Here is an 18,626-nt window from a genome sequence, read left to right as displayed (position 1 = left end):
CTGTTTCCAATCAGCTTATTACACTGGTGTACAGGGACTAAATGAGTCACATTCTAGGGATCAAGGTGGATGCAGTTCACAGTTTGTGTGGACTTTCCAGGGAGTCCCCAAAATGAAGTCAGTGCTGCAGTGACACAGGTTAGGCACAGAGTAAAGTCTGTGCAGTATTGATGTACCAGCCATCATTTCAGCACAACGGCCAAGAATGGCCAAGGGCTGGGATATGAGGTCAGCCAGTTAGCACTGAGATGAGGAGGAATGTTCTCGCCCAGAGAGTGGGGAGCCTGTGGAATTCTCCGCCACAAGAAAAGCAGCTGAGGCCAAAGCATTGAGATTGTTCTTGGGGCGAAAGGGATCAATGGGTATAGGGAGAACAGGGAACTGATCAGCCATGGTTATAATGAATGATGGAACAGGCTCAAAGGGCCGAATGGCCAACTCTTGCTCCAGTTTTTTTTGTGTGTGAGGGAGAAAGATCTGCCCACCTACAGCATGACCAGACACAGTTAAGAGTACGAGGTTCACACAGCATTGCCCTTTGGTTTGAAGGGCAGTGCTTGTCACTGGCCACTCGGGTGTTTTTCCTATTTTCCTGGTGGTGGCAATTGAATAAAGATTCGTGCACCTTGTGCCTCTCACTGTGTTTCACACCTGCACGCACACCATGGGTGCTGGGGAAAAATAAGCACTACCACAGTTAGGCGGTAGTGTGGGAGTTAAAAAGGAAAAAAAAAAGAAGAAAAAAAAAATTAAGAGTACGAGGTTAGTGAAAGGTTACACTGAATGGATGCAACAGGAATGAGCAGAGAGGTGCCAGATGGTGAGGAATTGCTGACCCTGTATGGTTACCACTGCATTGGATTGACTTTCACAATATTAGACAATATGCCCTGTTTGTTATCTTAATAGAATTGATGAACTTGACATACAGAAATGTGCACAATATATACAGTACTGTCATTTAACTTGTCGGGGGAAGGAATTTATGATCATTTGAAAAGGGATCCTTTCAACCAACAAGCTTAAAAACCATCATTGTTCATGAGGAGCGATCACCCTCCACTGTACACCCAGGTTTAATTCCCAAGACCAGAAGAGATCAGCTTAAAGCAAGACAGGTGGGGCTGTTGTGGTGCAGTGGTAGTGTCTCTACCTCTGAGCCAGGATGCACAGGTTCAAGTTCCATCTGCTTCACATCTGAGCAGATTGGCTAAAAAATTATTATAAATGAGGTAGGTGTCTTCTGCCCATCAAAACATTAAACCTGATGAAATAAAGGGTTGAGGAAAGGGTTTTTTTTAAATGGGAGAGTTGCGGTTGCATGGATTTTATTTTTTAAACATAACTCCTCAAGTGCAGTAGTGTGGCAGCCTGCACATGCTCAGTAAGCTCCCGGCCTGGTAGCAGTGCGGTCTTCCTTCAGATTCTGCAAACAGGGGCCTACCCTTGACAGCACAAAGTGTGCCTGGGGCAGCTGATCGCTGATGCTGCTTAAGGTGCCCTTCTCAATGACTTAGAGCAGGGTTTGTGAATGTCTCCATGTGCACCAATTGCATTTGCTAGCACACACTCTCAAATCGCAGGTTCATGCAGGAATTCTGAAAAGATTAGCTTTGAAAGGGAGGAGTGAATTAAAACCTGTTTTGTTTTGTTTTGTTTCCTTTTTCTGTTTTAGACGGAAGACTCATCACCCACAGAGGACATTGCAATGGCAGGTAATGACTCCATCTCTGAAAGAATCCTGTTCGGACAGACCAGGACTGAAATGTTACTCATGGAAAAGCAAGAGAGCGTGTTTTAGCTGTGTCTGTGCAACTTTAATTTCAGATTGTGCTCCTTTTGATCACCTGAGGCTGCTTTTAAGAATAACTTTGATCCCATTTCAATGAATGACCCACTCTCCTCTGTGTCCTCTTGCTGCAAGTTATGGTCCCAATTCAGGCGCTGGCTGCAGCTCCCTCACACTCTGCTCAGTGATGGCCCCTGGTCCTGTCTGTCTGGAGATGCTGAGGCCTACAGTCTGTCTGAGAGGGGGGGAGGGATGGTGAAGATCCCATTGATCCAGAGCCTGTCACCAACTGAGACCCCTACTTGTGCACTTCCCCTCTCACTGAGGCTCAGGCAGGACCTGCAGAGTGAACACAGACTACGAGGAGGCATGGATATTGATGGTGGATGGAATTTGATGATACCCAGCCAGTCACCAGCACCTTCGCTCAGCCCAATAGGAATACTTAGAAAATATCTACACACCGACAGACATGCACGTGCGCGCACACTCACGCACACACATGCATTCACAGGCACGTGCGCGCACACACATGCATTCACAGGCACGTGCATGCGTGCACGCATTCACAGGCACGTGCACACGCGCACATGCATTCACGGCACGTGCACGCGCGCACGCATTCATAGTCACGTGCACGCGCACATGCATTCACAGGCACATACACATGCATTCACAGGCACATATGCACACACACACGCGCATTCACGTGCACGCACGTGCACACACACGCATTCACAGGCACACACACACATGCATTCACAGGCACATACGTGCACACATGCATTCACAGCTGCGCGAGCGCGCACACACACATTCACAGGCACGTGCACACACACACACTCATTCACAGGCACGTGCGCGTGCACATGCATTCACAGGCACGTGCGTGCACGCACACATGCATTCACAGCCGCGCGTGCGCACACTCATTCACAGGCATGTGCACACTTGCATTCACAGGCACGTGCACGCACACGCGCACGCACACACTTGCATTCACAGGCACGTGCACGCACACGCACACACTTGCATTCACAGGCACGCGCGCACACACTTGATTCACAGGCACGTGCATGCACACACACACTTGCATTCACAGGCAAGCACACGCGCGCGCACACACTTGCACTCACAGGCACGCGCGCACACACTTGATTCACAGGCACGTGCATGCACACACACACTTGCATTCACAGGCACGCGCACACGCACACACACTTGCATTCACAGGCACGCGCACACGCACACACACTTGCGTTCACAGGCACGCGCACACGCACACACACTTGCATTCACAGGCACATGCACGCACACGCGCACACACACTTGCATTCACAGGCACATGCACGCACACGCGCACACACACTTGCATTCACAGGCATGTGCATGCATATGCGCACACACGCGCATTCACAGGCGTGTGCACGCTCATGCACACGCGCATTCACAAGCACGTGCACGCATGCATACACACAGACACACATGCACACACACGCATTGACAGGCACATGCATGCACATGCACTCATACACACACACACGCATTCACGGGCACGTGCATGCACACACACATTCACTACGTGCACGCACACACGCGCATTCACAGGCACGTGCACACACACATACGCATTCACAAGCACGTGCACACACACATACGCATTCACAGGCACGTGCACACACAATCATTCACAGGCACTTGTACACACACATGCATTCACAGGCACATGTGCGCGCACACACACACACACACACACACACACACTCACAGGCATGTGCACACACATGCACACACACATGCGTTCACAGGCACGTGCGTGCATACATACATATGCACATTCACAGGCAGGTGCATACACACAGGAATGTCCATTGAAACACACAAAGGCAAAGACACAGCATGCATGCTCAGATACTCTGAGAGAGAAAGCAAGGAGGGATATCTGATGGGGATATATGCCCCATCTGGAAGGCTGTCTGACCAAATTTCCCCTGAGGGTCATAGAGTCATAGCGATGTAGAACACAGAAAGAGACCCTTTGGTCCAACTCGTCTATCCTCAATTAATCTAGTCCCATTTGCCAGCACCTGCCCATATCCCTCCAAACCCTTCCTATTCATGTACCCATCTTGATGCCTCTTAAATGCTGTAATTGTACCAGCCTCCACCACTTCCCCTGGCAGCTCATTCCATACACACACCTCTCTGTGAACAAGTTGTCCGTTAGGTCCCTTTTTGCACCTTTTCTCCTCTCATGTTTAACCTATGCTCTCTAGTTCTGGACTCCCCCACCCCCTATTTATCCTGTCCATGCCCCTCATGACTTTGTAAACCTCTATAAGGTCACCCCTCAGCCTACGACACTCCAGGGAAAACAGCCCCACTCTATTCAACCTCTCCCTACAGCTCAAACCCTCCAACCCTGGTAACATCCTTATAAATCTTTTCTGAACTCTTCCAAGTTTAACAATATCTCTTCTGTAGCAGTGCAAGAGACAGTGTTGGACTGGGGTGGACAAAGTTAAAAATCACATGACTCCAGGTTATAGTCCAACAGGTTTATTTGAAAGTACAAGCTTCCTACCTGACGAAGGGACAGCACTTGGAAAGCTTGTGATTGAAAATAAACCTGTTGGATTATAACCTGGTGTTGTGTGATTTTTAAATTTTCCAGTCAGTTCTGGTATAACATGACAGTTCAGATCCAGGAAAATCATGCAGGAACCACAGTGTTTAAACTAATGGGGCCAAAACACATAATAGCCAATAAGGAAAGTTCATGTTCTGGAAATAATGGTCTAAATTCTTCAATTGTATTAAAGCCAATTTGCATTGAAGAAAAACACGTTTACAGCAGAACCGACTGTATTCCAAATGTGACCTAATCAATGTGCTTGACTGCCGCAACATGACCTCCCCAATTCCTATACTCAATGCACTGCCCAATAAAGGCATGTGTGGCAAATGCACTCTTCACTACCCTGTCTACCTGTGACTCCATTTCCAAGGAAGTATGGCCCTGCACACAAGTCTCTGTTCAGCAACCCAGAACCTTACTATTAAGAGTACAAGTCCTGCCCTAATTTGCCTTACCAAAATGCAATACCTCACATTAATCTAGATCAAACTCCATCTGACACTCCTCGGCTCATCTGATCAAGGTATCCTCTTTGCCGTACATTACACCACTAATTTTATTTTCATCTGCAAACTTACTGACCATCCCTTCTGAATTCACATCCAAATCTTTTAAATAGATGACAAGAAGCAGTGGACCCAGCACCGATCCTTGTGGCACTCCACTGGTCACAGGCCTCCAGTCTGAAAAACAACCCTCCACCACCACCCTCTGTCTTCTACCTTTGAGCCAGTTCTGTATCCAATTGGCTAGTTCTCCCTGTATTCCATGAGATCTAACCTTGATCACCAGTCACCCATGGGGAACCTTGTCGAGTGTCCACCACTCTGCACTCAATCTTCTTCATCACTTCTTCAAAAAACTGTCAAGTTAGTGAGACATGATTTCCCACACACAAAGCCATGCTGACTATCCCGAATCAGTCCTTGCCTTTCCAAATACATGTACATCCTGTCCCTCAGGATTCCCTCCAACAACTTGCCCACCACCGAGGTCAGGCTCACTGGTCTATAGTTCCCTGGCTTGTCCTTACCACCTTCTTAAACAGTGGCACCACGTTTGCCAACCTCCAGTCTTCCGGCACCTCACCTGTGACTATCGATGATACAAATATCTCAGCAAGAGGCCCAGCAATCACTTCCCTAGCTTCCCACAGAGTTCTAGGGTACACCTGATCAGGTCCTGGGGATTTGTCCACCTTTTGTGTTTTAAAACTTCCAGCCCCACCTCCTCTGTAATATGGACACTTTTCCGGATATCACTACCTATTTCTCCACATTGTCTATCTTCTATATCCTTCTCCATAATAAACACTGGTGCAAAATACTCACCCATCTCCTACATTCCCACACATAGGCAGCCTTTCTGATCTTTAGGGAGCCCTATTCTCTCCCTAGTTGCTCTTATTTATTTTTGATGTATTTGTAGAAATCCTTTGGATTCTCCATAACCCTATTGCCAAAGCTATCTCCTGCCCCCTTTCTGCTCTCCTGATTTCTCTTGAGTATACTGCTACTACCTCTATACTCTATTAGGGCTTCACTCAATCCCTACTGTCTGTACCTGCCATGTGTTCCCTTCCATTTCCAGAGTAACAGAATGAATGCCCTGTTGTCAAAGACAGAGAGAGAGAGAGAGAAATACATGAGCATCTGTATTAAGTTCCTTTTAATCTGCACTTTCCTGAACACTTCCCCATTTATTAGTTACAGACATAATTGAAGTGGAGATCCAAAATAAACCTCCAGGAATTCATCCAAGCAGCATTGGCAATTTGTGTCTGTCTGTATATGAAATCCAGTTCCTTTACTGGCCTCAAACTGGAGTGGAGACATCGTGGGATATCTGTGTGTGTGAGAGAGCATTTATTTGTGTGGGAGTGTGTGTGACAAATCTGAACTTAAATGGATTAATTCAACTTGGTCCCATAGTCTGCCTCATCCTCATTACCAGGAGCTGACATCCCTATAATAACTGACTGGTCTGCCTCACTCAGCAGGCTCCTGACACCAGAAGCAGGACCGTTTTAAGAATAACATTTTTATTTTTAAAGGCCTGTAGTCATCGAGGGTGACACAGTGGTGTCACTGTGGTTACCTGCACTCTGCTCACTCACTGCTATGCAAGATCTTTGACCAGATGAGATTTAAATCAAGGACATCTTGTAACTGATTTGATGCGTTGAAGTGAAATGGTGAAAAGGATTGAAGCCACAGCTCACCACCAGTTTCTCCATCGAGCTGAGTATTTCTTGAATTAAGCTCATTGTGGGCAGGGATTGGGAAACAGTCCCAGGTGGGACTAGTGTAGTTTGGGATTATGTTTGGTCCAACTAAACTAGTCCCACCCGCCTGCTCATGGTCCATATCCCTTCAAACATTTCCCATTCATGTACTTATCGAAGTGACTTTTAAATGTTGTAACTGTGTCCGCATCCACCACTTCCTCAGGAAGTTCATTCTACACACAAACCACCTTCTGTGTAAAAAAAAAAAGTAAACTGTCTCTTAATTTTTAAAAAAAGATCTCTCTTCTCTCGCCTTAATGTGGCCCCCAGCCTTGAAGTCCCCCATCCTAGGGCAAAGACACCTACCATTAACTCTACCTATACCCCTTGTGAGTTTATAAACTTCTATAAGGACATCTCACGACCTCTGACACTCCAGTGAAAGAGTCCCAGCCTTTCTTTATGACTCAGACTTTCCATACCCAGCAACATCCTGGTAATTTCTTCTGAGCCCTCTCCAATTTTAGAATATCCTTCCTGTAACAGGGTGACCAGAACTGGACATCGTATTCCAGAAGAGGCCTCACCAATATCCTGTACAACCTCAACATGACTTCCCAACTCCATACTCAAAGGTCTGGGCAATGAAAGCAAGCCTCCTAAATGCCTTTTTAACCACCCTGTCTATATGTGATACAAACTTCAAAGAATTATATACTTGAACCCCAGGTCTGTCTGTCCTACAGCACTACCCAAGGCCCTACCATTAATTGTATAAATCCTGCTATTATTTGTTGTACCAAAATGCAATACCTCACATTTATTGAGACTGAACTCCATCTGCCATTTTTCTGCCCATTGACTCATTTGATCAAGATCCCTTCATAATTGTAGAAAGCTGCCTTCATTGTCTGCTATGCTGCAAAGTTAGGAGCAGAAAGGACAAGTCTCTGACTCTCCAGGCAGCATGGAACACAAGACAGTATAGCACAGGAACAGGCCCTTCAGCCCAGCAGGTCTGTACTGGCCATGATGCCATTATAAACCAATCCCATCTGACTGCACATGGCCTGTATCCCTCTAATCCCTGCCTGTCCATTGTCTGTCTAAGTGTCTTGTAAATGTTGCTATTGTACTATCTGCATCTACCACCTCCTCTGACAGCATGACCCAGGAACCTGCCACCCTCTATGTAAAAAAAAAACTTGCCTCACACATCTCCTTTTAAACCTTCCCCTTCGGATCTTAAACCTACACCCCCTGGTCTTTCATATTTCCGCCCTCGGGACAAAGACTCCAACTCTTCACCCTGTCCGTGCCTCTCATAATTTTATATACTTCTATCAGATCACCCCTCAGACTCCAAAACTCTAGTGAAAATAATCCATTTTTGTCCAACCTCTCCTTATAGCTAATATACTCCCATTCTGTTAAACCTCTTCGAGCCTTCTCATCCTTCCTGTAGTGTGCTGACCAGAACTGCACACAGTACTCCAAATGTGGCCTGACTAAAGTTTTATACAGCTGCAACAAGACTTGCCAACTTTTATACTCTGTGCCCCGACCAGTGAAGGCAAGCATGCCCTCTGCCTTCTTTTCCACCTGATCCACTTTCGGGAGTTACAGAACATATATCCCGAGCTCCCTCTGTATATCAATGCTACTAAAGGTCCTGTCATTCACTCTACATTTTCATCTTGTCCTCCCAATATGCATCACCTTACACTTGTCCAGATTAAACTGGATCTGCCATTTCTCTGCCGAACTTTGCAGCTGATCTATATCCTGCTGTATCCTATGACAGCCTTCCTCACTATGCACAACTCTACCAATTTTTGTTTCATCTGCAGACTTTCTAATCGGGTCACCTACATTTACATCCGAATCATTTATTAGTATTACAAACAACAGAGGTCCCAGCACTGATCCTTGCAGAACACCACTGGTCACAGATCTCGGGTCAGAAAAACACACTTCCACAACTACCCTCTGTCTTCGATAGCCAATTTTGTATCCAACTTATTGCATTTCTATTCACGAAAAGCCATCACCCAAAATACACCTTTCACAGACTGGTGACTTCACTATTAAATTGTCTCCATTGCACGTGCATCAATCTGGAACTTTTTAACCAATCAATTCCAACCTTATTTACTGCATCTTTGATTTCAATCTCAAAGTTAAGCGTAACAATTGATGGTGTTCATTTCAGTGTGATCCACAACATTTTTAATCAAGTATGATAGCTTTTATATGTAGCCCTAAACCTGATATTCCACATTGATTCACAAGGAATTTATTACCTCAGTGATTAACAGGGTTTCTTGAATTCCAGTTAACAGTGTATTCCTTAGTTGACAGGTTCAAACCGCTTCCTCTTTGTTGCAGCCTCCATCCCCCCCCTTTCCCCATCCCCTCTTGTAGCCTCTTACTCCTGTCACATCTTCTCCCGTCCACACCCACCTCCCGAAACCTCCACCTCCTTCTCTAAACCTTCCTGCTGCTACCTCTCCCTCCATCTTCCTTGTCAACCTCCAGTTGATATGAAATGTAAACAGCTGCCCTTTCAAAAGCCTCCCAGGTTCTGGCCAAAGCCAGCTCTCGCTGCCCCTTGCACCTCCATCGCAGGAATTCAGCTCCCGGATCTGGCAAACCCCCCCCCCCACCTTCCCACCGACTCTCAGTCCCTGGACGGTAAGCTCCAGCCTTCCAGAAGGCCCAACCCCCCCCCCCCCCCCCCCCCATGGACTGCCTCAGTGCCAGCACTGAGTTTCCTACCTGCTCACCATCACTCCTCCATTTGTAGGCTGTTTCTGTCCTGCGTTTGCTCCTGCGATGGGCTCATCAGTGAGCGAATTTCCAGACGATTTGAGCATTTTCAGGGGCCCACTGTATTTTGAGCACTGTAGCATTATGGTGTCATATGCAGTGTTAAAGAGAGACCCTGTCTGTTCTTTCAGGTGAAGCTAAAAAATCCCTTGGCACAGTTTTGAAGAACAGGAGAGTTCTTCCTGCAGTGTTTGCCAATATTTATTTATACCTCGATCGATGTCACTGTAACAGATTATCTGGTTAAGATCACACTGCAGTTTGCTGTGCTGTATGCAAACTGGTTACCGCGTTTCCTACATTTCAACAGTGTCTACTACAGCGAAGTACATTGGGATGGTCAGTGGTCATGAGAGATGCTATATAAATGCAAGTTTTACTTATTTATCATATTTCACGTAACAGGGGTTAGGCAATAGCTACACAAACAGGAAATTGAAGAGAATCAGCCAAACTTATAACGACCTGATTTCCTATTGCTGAAAGCAGCATATCTTTTATGCAGAGTCTCATTCTCCGTTAACAACAGCAAGATGTTCAAGATTTGCACTTTTATTGAATCACTCAGGAGCTTTCAGAGCCTATAGTGCCCCCTTGCCTTCTCCATGGCTATGCCATCCAGATCAACTTGTCAGCTAATCGGCACCATTATCACTGTTGTGATTCTTTGAAAGTTGACATTTTTGCGAAGAGAAACTGGATCAGTTAGGACTATATTCACTGGAGTTCAGAAGATTGAGAGGGGATCTCTTAGAAACCTATAAAATTCTAACAGGACAAGAAAAGAATGTTCCCGATGACTGGGGAGATGAGAACCAAGGGAAGCAGTTAAAGGATACGGGGGCAGATCATTCAAAACTGAGATGAGGAGAAATTACCTGAATCAGAGAGCGGGGAAATTCTCTATCACCGGAAGTGGTCGAGGCCAAAACATTGAATGTTTTCGAGAAGGGGATGCAGCACATAGGGCTAAAGGGGGAGAAAGTGGGAACGGGGTACTGAGTTGGATTATCAGCCGTGATCATTTTGAATGGGAGAGTAGGATGAAAGGGCTGAATAGCCTATTTCTGCCCCAGTTTCTCTGTTAGCCAGGATGATGTGGCACAAAAGGTTTGAACAATGAGTCTCTCTTCCACGGTATTCAGTCCCACACTACCAAGTGCTATGACATCAGGAATGGTCATGCAACCAGGGCGGAAGCACCATCCCTCACTGCCTGCTTGCACTCGCCAGTCCAATATTCAGAAATGTTCACCTCAATGGAACTGAATATTGTTGTGGTTCTGTTCGCCGAGCTGGGAATTTATCTTGCAAACGTTTCGTCCCCTGTCTAGGTGACATCCTCAGTGCTTGGGAGCTTCCTGTGAAGCGCTTCTGTGCTGTTTCCTCCAGCATTTATAGTGGCCTGTCTCTGCCGCTTCCGGTTGTCAGTTCGAGCTGTCCGCTGTAGTGGCCGGTATATTGGGTCCAGGTCAATGTGTTTGCCACTCATCCACAGACTCTAACAACAAATACATTGACCTGGACCCAATATACCGGCCACTACAGCGGACAGCTCGAACTGACAACCGGAAGCGGCAGAGACAGGCCACTATAAATACTGGAGAAAACAGCACAGAAACGCTTCACAGGAGGCTCCCAAGCACTGAGGATGTCACCTAGACAGGGGACGACACGTTTGCAAGATAAATTCCCAGCTCGGCGAACAGAACCACAACAACGAGCACCCGAGCTACAAATCTTCTACCAAACTTGGAACTGAATATTGGACGGGCCACGTAAGGAGGGAATAATAGACTTTCTTCCTCATGAACTAATGGGTAAGTGGGTAACCTGTCTATTTCTAACATTCTCTCACAAGTGGACATTGAGACCAAAATAATCCTTGTCCTGAGAGCAGCAGTTCCGCATTGAAACAAGGATTGAACCTATAAACTCAGCGTCTTATTCGGACGTAATAAAACACTGGGGACCCCAGCTGTACATGTGGCTATTACTGACTGTTTTGGACAAGAATAAGGAATACATAGAGTCGGGAAGAGTGATCTTAATTAGAAGGAGGGATGTTAAGATGACTGAGTGCACATTATGACCATTTGAAGTTGTCATTCAGGACTCTGGAGGGGGCCGGGCAGCTTCCAGTTGAGTTAAGATAGTGGTTATGGGCAATGAGCCATGCTAGGGGGAGTGGCGTGACATTGCTGTAGCTATTAATTTCATTTAGACTTACTTTAAATTAAGAATTGACTGACATCGGGTCAGATGATGTGGAGTCTGTGTGGGTGGGGTTGAGGAACCACAAAGGCAAAAAAACCATAATGGGGGTTATGTACAGTCCTCCCAGCAATGTTCAGGACGGGGGGGGGGGGGGGGGGGGGCGCAAGATGTACCAGGAAATAGATAGGGCATGTCAGAAAGGCAAGGTCACGGTGATCATGGGGGACTTCAATATGCAGGTGGACTGGGTGAATAATGTTGCTGGTGGATCCAAAGAAAGGGAATTCATGGAATGCTTACAGGATGGTTCGGTTAATGTCCCACTCTTTCTTCCCCCCCCCCATTATTTTCTTGCTCCTTTGTACAACGTGGGTGGGACCAGTGAGGAGAGCGATTGTCAGGAACTCCTCTGTGGTTGGAAAGGTGTTCCATTGACATTAAGCCTGTAATAAAGCATTTTCTGAAGGAGTCCAGCGTGCCTTCCTGGTCCAACATTGCTTGACTCGCGCCACCAAGTAGTCCGGCTCTTGTTTATGGGATCTTGCTGTGTGTTCAAAGGCTTTTGGCTGCAGTGCAAACATCTAAAGTGCCGCCCAGATACACCATATGCAAAGACCTTTGCGGGAGTGTGAGAAAACCCGATAAAAAGGCAAGCTGTGCTTTTTTTTAAAAACTTGTCAGCAGAGTCTCTAGGGGGTTAATGGGTTCCAGCTGCTATTAATGTGTTGCTATTTGAGCCATTGCTGTAAAACTTATTGATATAAGGAAACAAAGGGCTATTATAGGTCTGACTGTCAACAGATTTTAATGGTTAACCAGGCCAACTTCCTTTGGAGAACAGTTCTCTCTTTTGGAAAATAAAAACTTATTTCCCTCTTGATTTTTTTTTTAAATTCGGAATTTTCCTTTTAAAAAAATATTCTTATCCCCTGGTGCAAGTTAATCAAGGGTGGATTGTATATGACTAAAAAAACTCCCTCATTGCCTCCCATTCTCGATTTTTCATCCTCCTCCCCCCCCCCCCCCCCATTTTGGGATGGCCTGGAGGGAAAAATCAAAGCAGGCAGTGGAATTCCAATACTTAGTGGTTCAGCTTCAACTTCCGGCTAAATACTGAGACTAGCAACTGTAACCGTGGAAACGCATGATTCAGCCGTGGCTGCTTACAGTCACAACAGTTAGACTGATTAAACAGCAGGGTTATGTGCCGTCCAGTTTTTCCTGCAATTGGACAGGCAGCGTCAAGGGTAAAATATGGGTGTCAACTGCTCCTCCAGTAGCTCCACGAAGGTGCAGAACATCGCCACCAAAGGTAAGCTGGCTTCTAGCACAGGCCAGACTAACCTTCTGAAAACTGAGACAGGCAACGGTTTCCCAGCTGCTCCCACTCTCTTTCAGACCTGGGTTCCTCGATCTGATGGCCATGCAGTGGAAAGGTTAGGATGCCAGAGTTACGCCTTACGGGGGAGAACCGGCAGAACGGAGGGGGGTGGGGGCTCGTTACCAGGGGAGTGACAATAGGTTGCAATTGATAGGGAATAGATTAAAGCAGAGAGGGGTATGCACGGAAAACTTAAAAGTCGCTGCAAGCCAGGAAGGGGGTGGTTTGAGAGGTGGGGGAGCACCAGGACATTCCTTCCTGCAGATTGTAATCAAGACTGGGCATGGACTTGTGGCTAGAAGCAGGAATCAGGATTTTTAACAGAAATACTGAGAGGCCCTGGTTCTTTTTGGAGGGGAGGAGGTTGGTTTGAGAGCTGAGAAGTGGCTGTTGGAGTTTAATTCAGATAAATGCGAGGTGCTGCATTTTAGAAAGGCAAGTGTTAGCAGGATGTATACACTTAATGGTAAGGTTCTGGGGAGTGTTGCTGAACAAAGAGACCTTGGGGTGCAGATTCATAGCTCCTTGAAAGTGGAGTCGCAGGTAGATAGGACAGTGAAGAAGGCGTTTGGTATGCTTTCCTTTATTGGTCAGAGTATTGAGTACAGGAGTTGGGAGGTCATGTAGCGGCTGTACAGGACATTGGTTAGGCCACTGTTGGAATATTGCATGCGATTCTGGTCTCCTTCCTATTGGAAAGATGTTGTGAAACTTGAAAGGGTTCAGAAAAGATTTACAAGAATGTTGCCAGGGTTGGATTTGAGCCACAGGGAGAACAGGCTGGGGCTGTTTTCCCTGGAGCATCGGAGGTTGAGGCATGACCTTATAGGGGCATGGATAGGATAAATAGACAAAGTCTTTTCCCTGGGTGGGGGAAGAGTCCAGAACTAGGTTTAGGGTGAGAGGGGAAAGATGTAAAAGAGACCTAAGGGTTTCATGCAGACAGTGATCCATGTCTGGAATGAGCTGCCAGAGGAAGTGGTGGAGGCTGGTACAATGACACCATTTAAAAGGCATCTGGATGGGTATATGAAGAGGAAGGGTTTAGAGGGATATGGGCCATGTTCTGGCAAATGGGACTAGATTAGGTTAGGATATCTAGTCGGCATGGACAAGTTGGCGCTCAGGGTCTGTTTCTGTGCTGTACCTCTCTATGACCCTATTACTCACTCATTACATCTAATGTCCACTTTCTGTTTCCTTCCGCAGACAAACTGAAAGATTGCAAGATTATCTTTGTTGTCGGTGAGTACGGAATTGATGTTTGCTCAATAGTAAAGTATTTTTCTGAAATTAATTGAACGACTGAATGACAGATGCTTTTGAACGAGTGATTCCTCACCGGTATGTCACCAAGGTCTTCGGAGATGGTGAGGAAGTGATTCAAGACGGTTGTGAATAACACAACGGTTTCCCGTTAATGTCACATGGGGGTCGAAGCTGGGAGACTTTCCGAACCCACTAGGCCAGTGGGATACAGGGTGACCCTGTCTCACCCTCTCGCCCAGTGGGATACAGTGTGACCCTGTCTCACCCTCTCGCCCAGTGGGATACAGTGTGACCCTGTCTCACCCTCCCGCCCAGTGGGATACAGTGTGACCCTTCCTCACCCTCCCGCCCAGTGGGATACAGTGTGACCCTGTCTCACCCTCCCGCCCAGTGGGATACAGTGTGACCCTTCCTCACCCTCTCGCCCAGTGGGATACAGTGCGACCCTTCCTCACCCTCTCGCCCAGTGGGATACAGTGCGACCCTTCCTCACCCTCTCGCCCAGTGGGATACAGTGCGACCCTTCCTCACCCTCTCGCCCAGTGGGATACAGTGCGACCCTTCCTCACCCTCTCGCCCAGTGGGATACAGTGCGACCCTTCCTCACCCTCTCGCCCAGTGGGATACAGTGCGACCCTTCCTCACCCTCTCGCCCAGTGGGATACAGTGCGACCCTTCCTCACCCTCTCGCCCAGTGGGATACAGTGCGACCCTTCCTCACCCTCTCGCCCAGTGGGATACAGTGCGACCCTTCCTCACCCTCTCGCCCAGTGGGATACAGTGCGACCCTTCCTCACCCTCTCGCCCAGTGGGATACAGTGCGACCCTTCCTCACCCTCTCGCCCAGTGGGATACAGTGCGACCCTTCCTCACCCTCTCGCCCAGTGGGATACAGTGCGACCCTTCCTCACCCTCTCGCCCAGTGGGATACAGTGCGACCCTTCCTCACCCTCTCGCCCAGTGGGATACAGTGCGACCCTTCCTCACCCTCTCGCCCAGTGGGATACAGTGCGACCCTTCCTCACCCTCTCGCCCAGTGGGATACAGTGCGACCCTTCCTCACCCTCTCGCCCAGTGGGATACAGTGCGACCCTTCCTCACCCTCTCGCCCAGTGGGATACAGTGCGACCCTGTCTCACCCTCTCGCCCAGTGGGATACAGTGTGACCCTGTCTCACCCTCTCGCCCAGTGGGATACAGTGTGACCCTGTCTCACCCTCTCGCCCAGTGGGATACAGTGTGACCCTGTCTCACCCTCTCGCCCAGTGGGATACAGTGTGACCCTGTCTCACCCTCTCGCCCAGTGGGATACAGTGTGACCCTGTCTCACCCTCTCGCCCAGTGGGATACAGTGTGACCCTGTCTCACCCTCTCGCCCAGTGGGATACAGTGTGACCCTGTCTCACCCTCTCGCCCAGTGGGATACAGTGTGACCCTGTCTCACCCTCTCGCCCAGTGGGATACAGTGTGACCCTGTCTCACCCTCTCGCCCAGTGGGATACAGTGTGACCCTGTCTCACCCTCTCGCCCAGTGGGATACAGTGTGACCCTGTCTCACCCTCTCGCCCAGTGGGATACAGTGTGACCCTGTCTCACCCTCTCGCCCAGTGGGATACAGTGTGACCCTGTCTCACCCTCTCGCCCAGTGGGATACAGTGTGACCCTGTCTCACCCTCTCGCCCAGTGGGATACAGTGTGACCCTGTCTCACCCTCTCGCCCAGTGGGATACAGTGTGACCCTGTCTCACCCTCTCGCCCAGTGGGATACAGTGTGACCCTGTCTCACCCTCTCGCCCAGTGGGATACAGTGTGACCCTGGCTCACCCTCTCGCCCAGTGGGATACAGTGTGACCCTGGCTCACCCTCTCGCCCAGTGGGATACAGTGTGACCCTTGCTCACCCTCTCGCCCAGTGGGATACAGTGTGACCCTTCCACACCCTCTCGCCCAGTGGGATACAGTGTGACCCTTCCTCACCCTCTCGCCCAGTGGGATACAGTGTGACCCTGTCTCACCCTCCCGCCCAGTGGGATACTGTGTGACCCTGTCTCACCCTTTCGCCCAATGGGATACAGTCTGTCCCTTCCTCACCCTCTTGCCCAGTTGACTACAGTGTGACCCTTCCTCACCCTCTCGCCCAGTGGGATACAGTGTGACCCTTCCTCACCCTCTCGCCCATTGGGATACAGTGTGACCCTGTTCCACCCTCTTGCCCAGTGGGATACAGTGTGACCCTTCCTCACCCTCCCGCCCAGTGGGATACAGTGTGACCCTGTCTCACCCTCCCGCCCAGTGGGATACTGTGTGACCCTGTCTCACCCTCTCGCCCAGTGGGATATAGTGTGACCCTGTCTCACCCTCTCGCCCAGTGGGATACAGTGTGACCCTGTCTCACTCTCTCGCCCAGTGGGATACAGTGTGACCCTTGCTCACCCTCTCGCCCAGTGGGATACAGTGTGACCCTTGCTCACCCTCTCGCCCAGTGGGATACAGTGTGACCCTTCCACACCCTCTCGCCCAGTGGGATACAGTGTGACCCTTCCTCACCCTCTCGCCCAGTGGGATACAGTGTGACCCTGTCTCACCCTCCCGCCCAGTGGGATACTGTGTGACCCTGTCTCACCCTCTCGCCCAATGGGATACAGTCTGTCCCTTCCTCACCCTCTTGCCCAGTGGGATACAGTGTGACCCTTCCTCACCCTCTCGCCCAGTGGGATACAGTGTGACCCTGTCTCACCCTCTCGCCCAGTGGGATACAGTGTGACCCATCCACACCCTCTCGCCCAGTGGGATACAGTGTGACCCTTCCTCACCCTCTCGCCCAGTGGGATACTGTGTGACCCTGTCTCACCCTCCCGCCCAGTGGGATACTGTGTGACCCTGTCTCACCCTTTCGCCCAATGGGATACAGTCTGTCCCTTCCTCACCCTCTTGCCCAGTTGACTACAGTGTGACCCTTCCTCACCCTCTCGCCCAGTGGGATACAGTGTGACCCTTCCTCACCCTCTCGCCCATTGGGATACAGTGTGACCCTGTTCCACCCTCTTGCCCAATGGGATACAGTGTGACCCTGTCTCACCCTCTCGCCCAGTGGGATACAGTGTGACCCTGTCTCACCCTCTCGCCCAGTGGGATACAGTGTGACCCTTCCTCACCCTCTCGCCCAGTGGGATACTGTGTGACCCTGTCTCACCCTCCCGCCCAGTGGGATACTGTGTGACCCTGTCTCACCCTTTCGCCCAATGGGATACAGTCTGTCCCTTCCTCACCCTCTTGCCCAGTTGACTACAGTGTGACCCTTCCTCACCCTCTCGCCCAGTGGGATACAGTGTGACCCTTCCTCACCCTCTCGCCCATTGGGATACAGTGTGACCCTGTTCCACCCTCTTGCCCAGTGGGATACAGTGTGACCCTTCCTCACCCTCCCGCCCAGTGGGATACAGTGTGACCCTGTCTCACCCTCCCGCCCAGTGGGATACTGTGTGACCCTGTCTCACCCTCTCGCCCAGTGGGATATAGTGTGACCCTGTCTCACCCTCTCGCCCAGTGGGATACAGTGTGACCCTTGCTCACCCTCTCGCCCAGTGGGATACAGTGTGACCCATCCACACCCTCTCGCCCAGTGGGATACAGTGTGACCCTTCCTCACCCTCTCGCCCAGTGGGATACTGTGTGACCCTGTCTCACCCTCCCGCCCAGTGGGATACTGTGTGACCCTGTCTCACCCTTTCGCCCAATGGGATACAGTCTGTCCCTTCCTCACCCTCTTGCCCAGTTGACTACAGTGTGACCCTTCCTCACCCTCTCGCCCAGTGGGATACAGTGTGACCCTTCCTCACCCTCTCGCCCATTGGGATACAGTGTGACCCTGTTCCACCCTCTTGCCCAATGGGATACAGTGTGACCCTGTCTCACCCTCTCGCCCAGTGGGATACAGTGTGACCCTGTCTCACCCTCTCGCCCAGTGGGATACAGTGTGACCCTTCCTCACCCTCTCACCCTGTGGGATTCCATGTGACCCATCCTCACCCTCTCGCCCAGTGGGATACAGTGTGACCCTGTCTCACCCTCTCGCCCAGTGGGATACAGTGTGACCCTGTCTCACCCTCTCGCCCAGTGGGATACAGTGTGACCCTGTCTCACCCTCTCGCCCAGTGGGATACAGTGTGACCCTGTCTCACCCTCTCGCCCAGTGGGATACAGTGTGACCCTGTCTCACCCTCTCGCCCAGTGGGATACAGTGTGACCCTGTCTCACCCTCTCGCCCAGTGGGATACA

At 49.5% G+C, this 18,626-nt stretch overlaps 1 protein-coding gene across 4 annotated transcripts in view; it reads left to right on the top strand.

Annotated features, from left to right (window-relative positions):
* The window catches only part of LOC140469334 (adenylate kinase isoenzyme 1-like), a 158,557-nt gene that overhangs the window by 111,575 nt on the left and 28,356 nt on the right, over window positions 1-18,626 (top strand). For 2 of the 4 annotated variants that reach the window (XM_072565750.1, XM_072565753.1), the window contains 2 exons: window positions 1,676-1,715; window positions 14,291-14,326. In XM_072565750.1, the coding sequence (XP_072421851.1) occupies window positions 1,676-1,715; window positions 14,291-14,326 (76 nt within the window). Of the gene's footprint in view, window positions 1-1,675; window positions 1,716-12,837; window positions 13,013-13,102; window positions 13,137-14,290; window positions 14,327-18,626 lie in introns of those variants that run through there. The other 2 variants (XM_072565751.1, XM_072565752.1) reach the window with 2 other exon arrangements.

The sequence above is a fragment of the Chiloscyllium punctatum genome, chromosome 49 (genome assembly GCF_047496795.1).
Source record: "Chiloscyllium punctatum isolate Juve2018m chromosome 49, sChiPun1.3, whole genome shotgun sequence".
Classification (NCBI taxonomy): Eukaryota; Metazoa; Chordata; class Chondrichthyes; order Orectolobiformes; family Hemiscylliidae; genus Chiloscyllium; species Chiloscyllium punctatum.
Note: the sequence above shows the minus strand (reverse complement) of the source record. Positions and strands in the feature narration are given on the sequence as shown.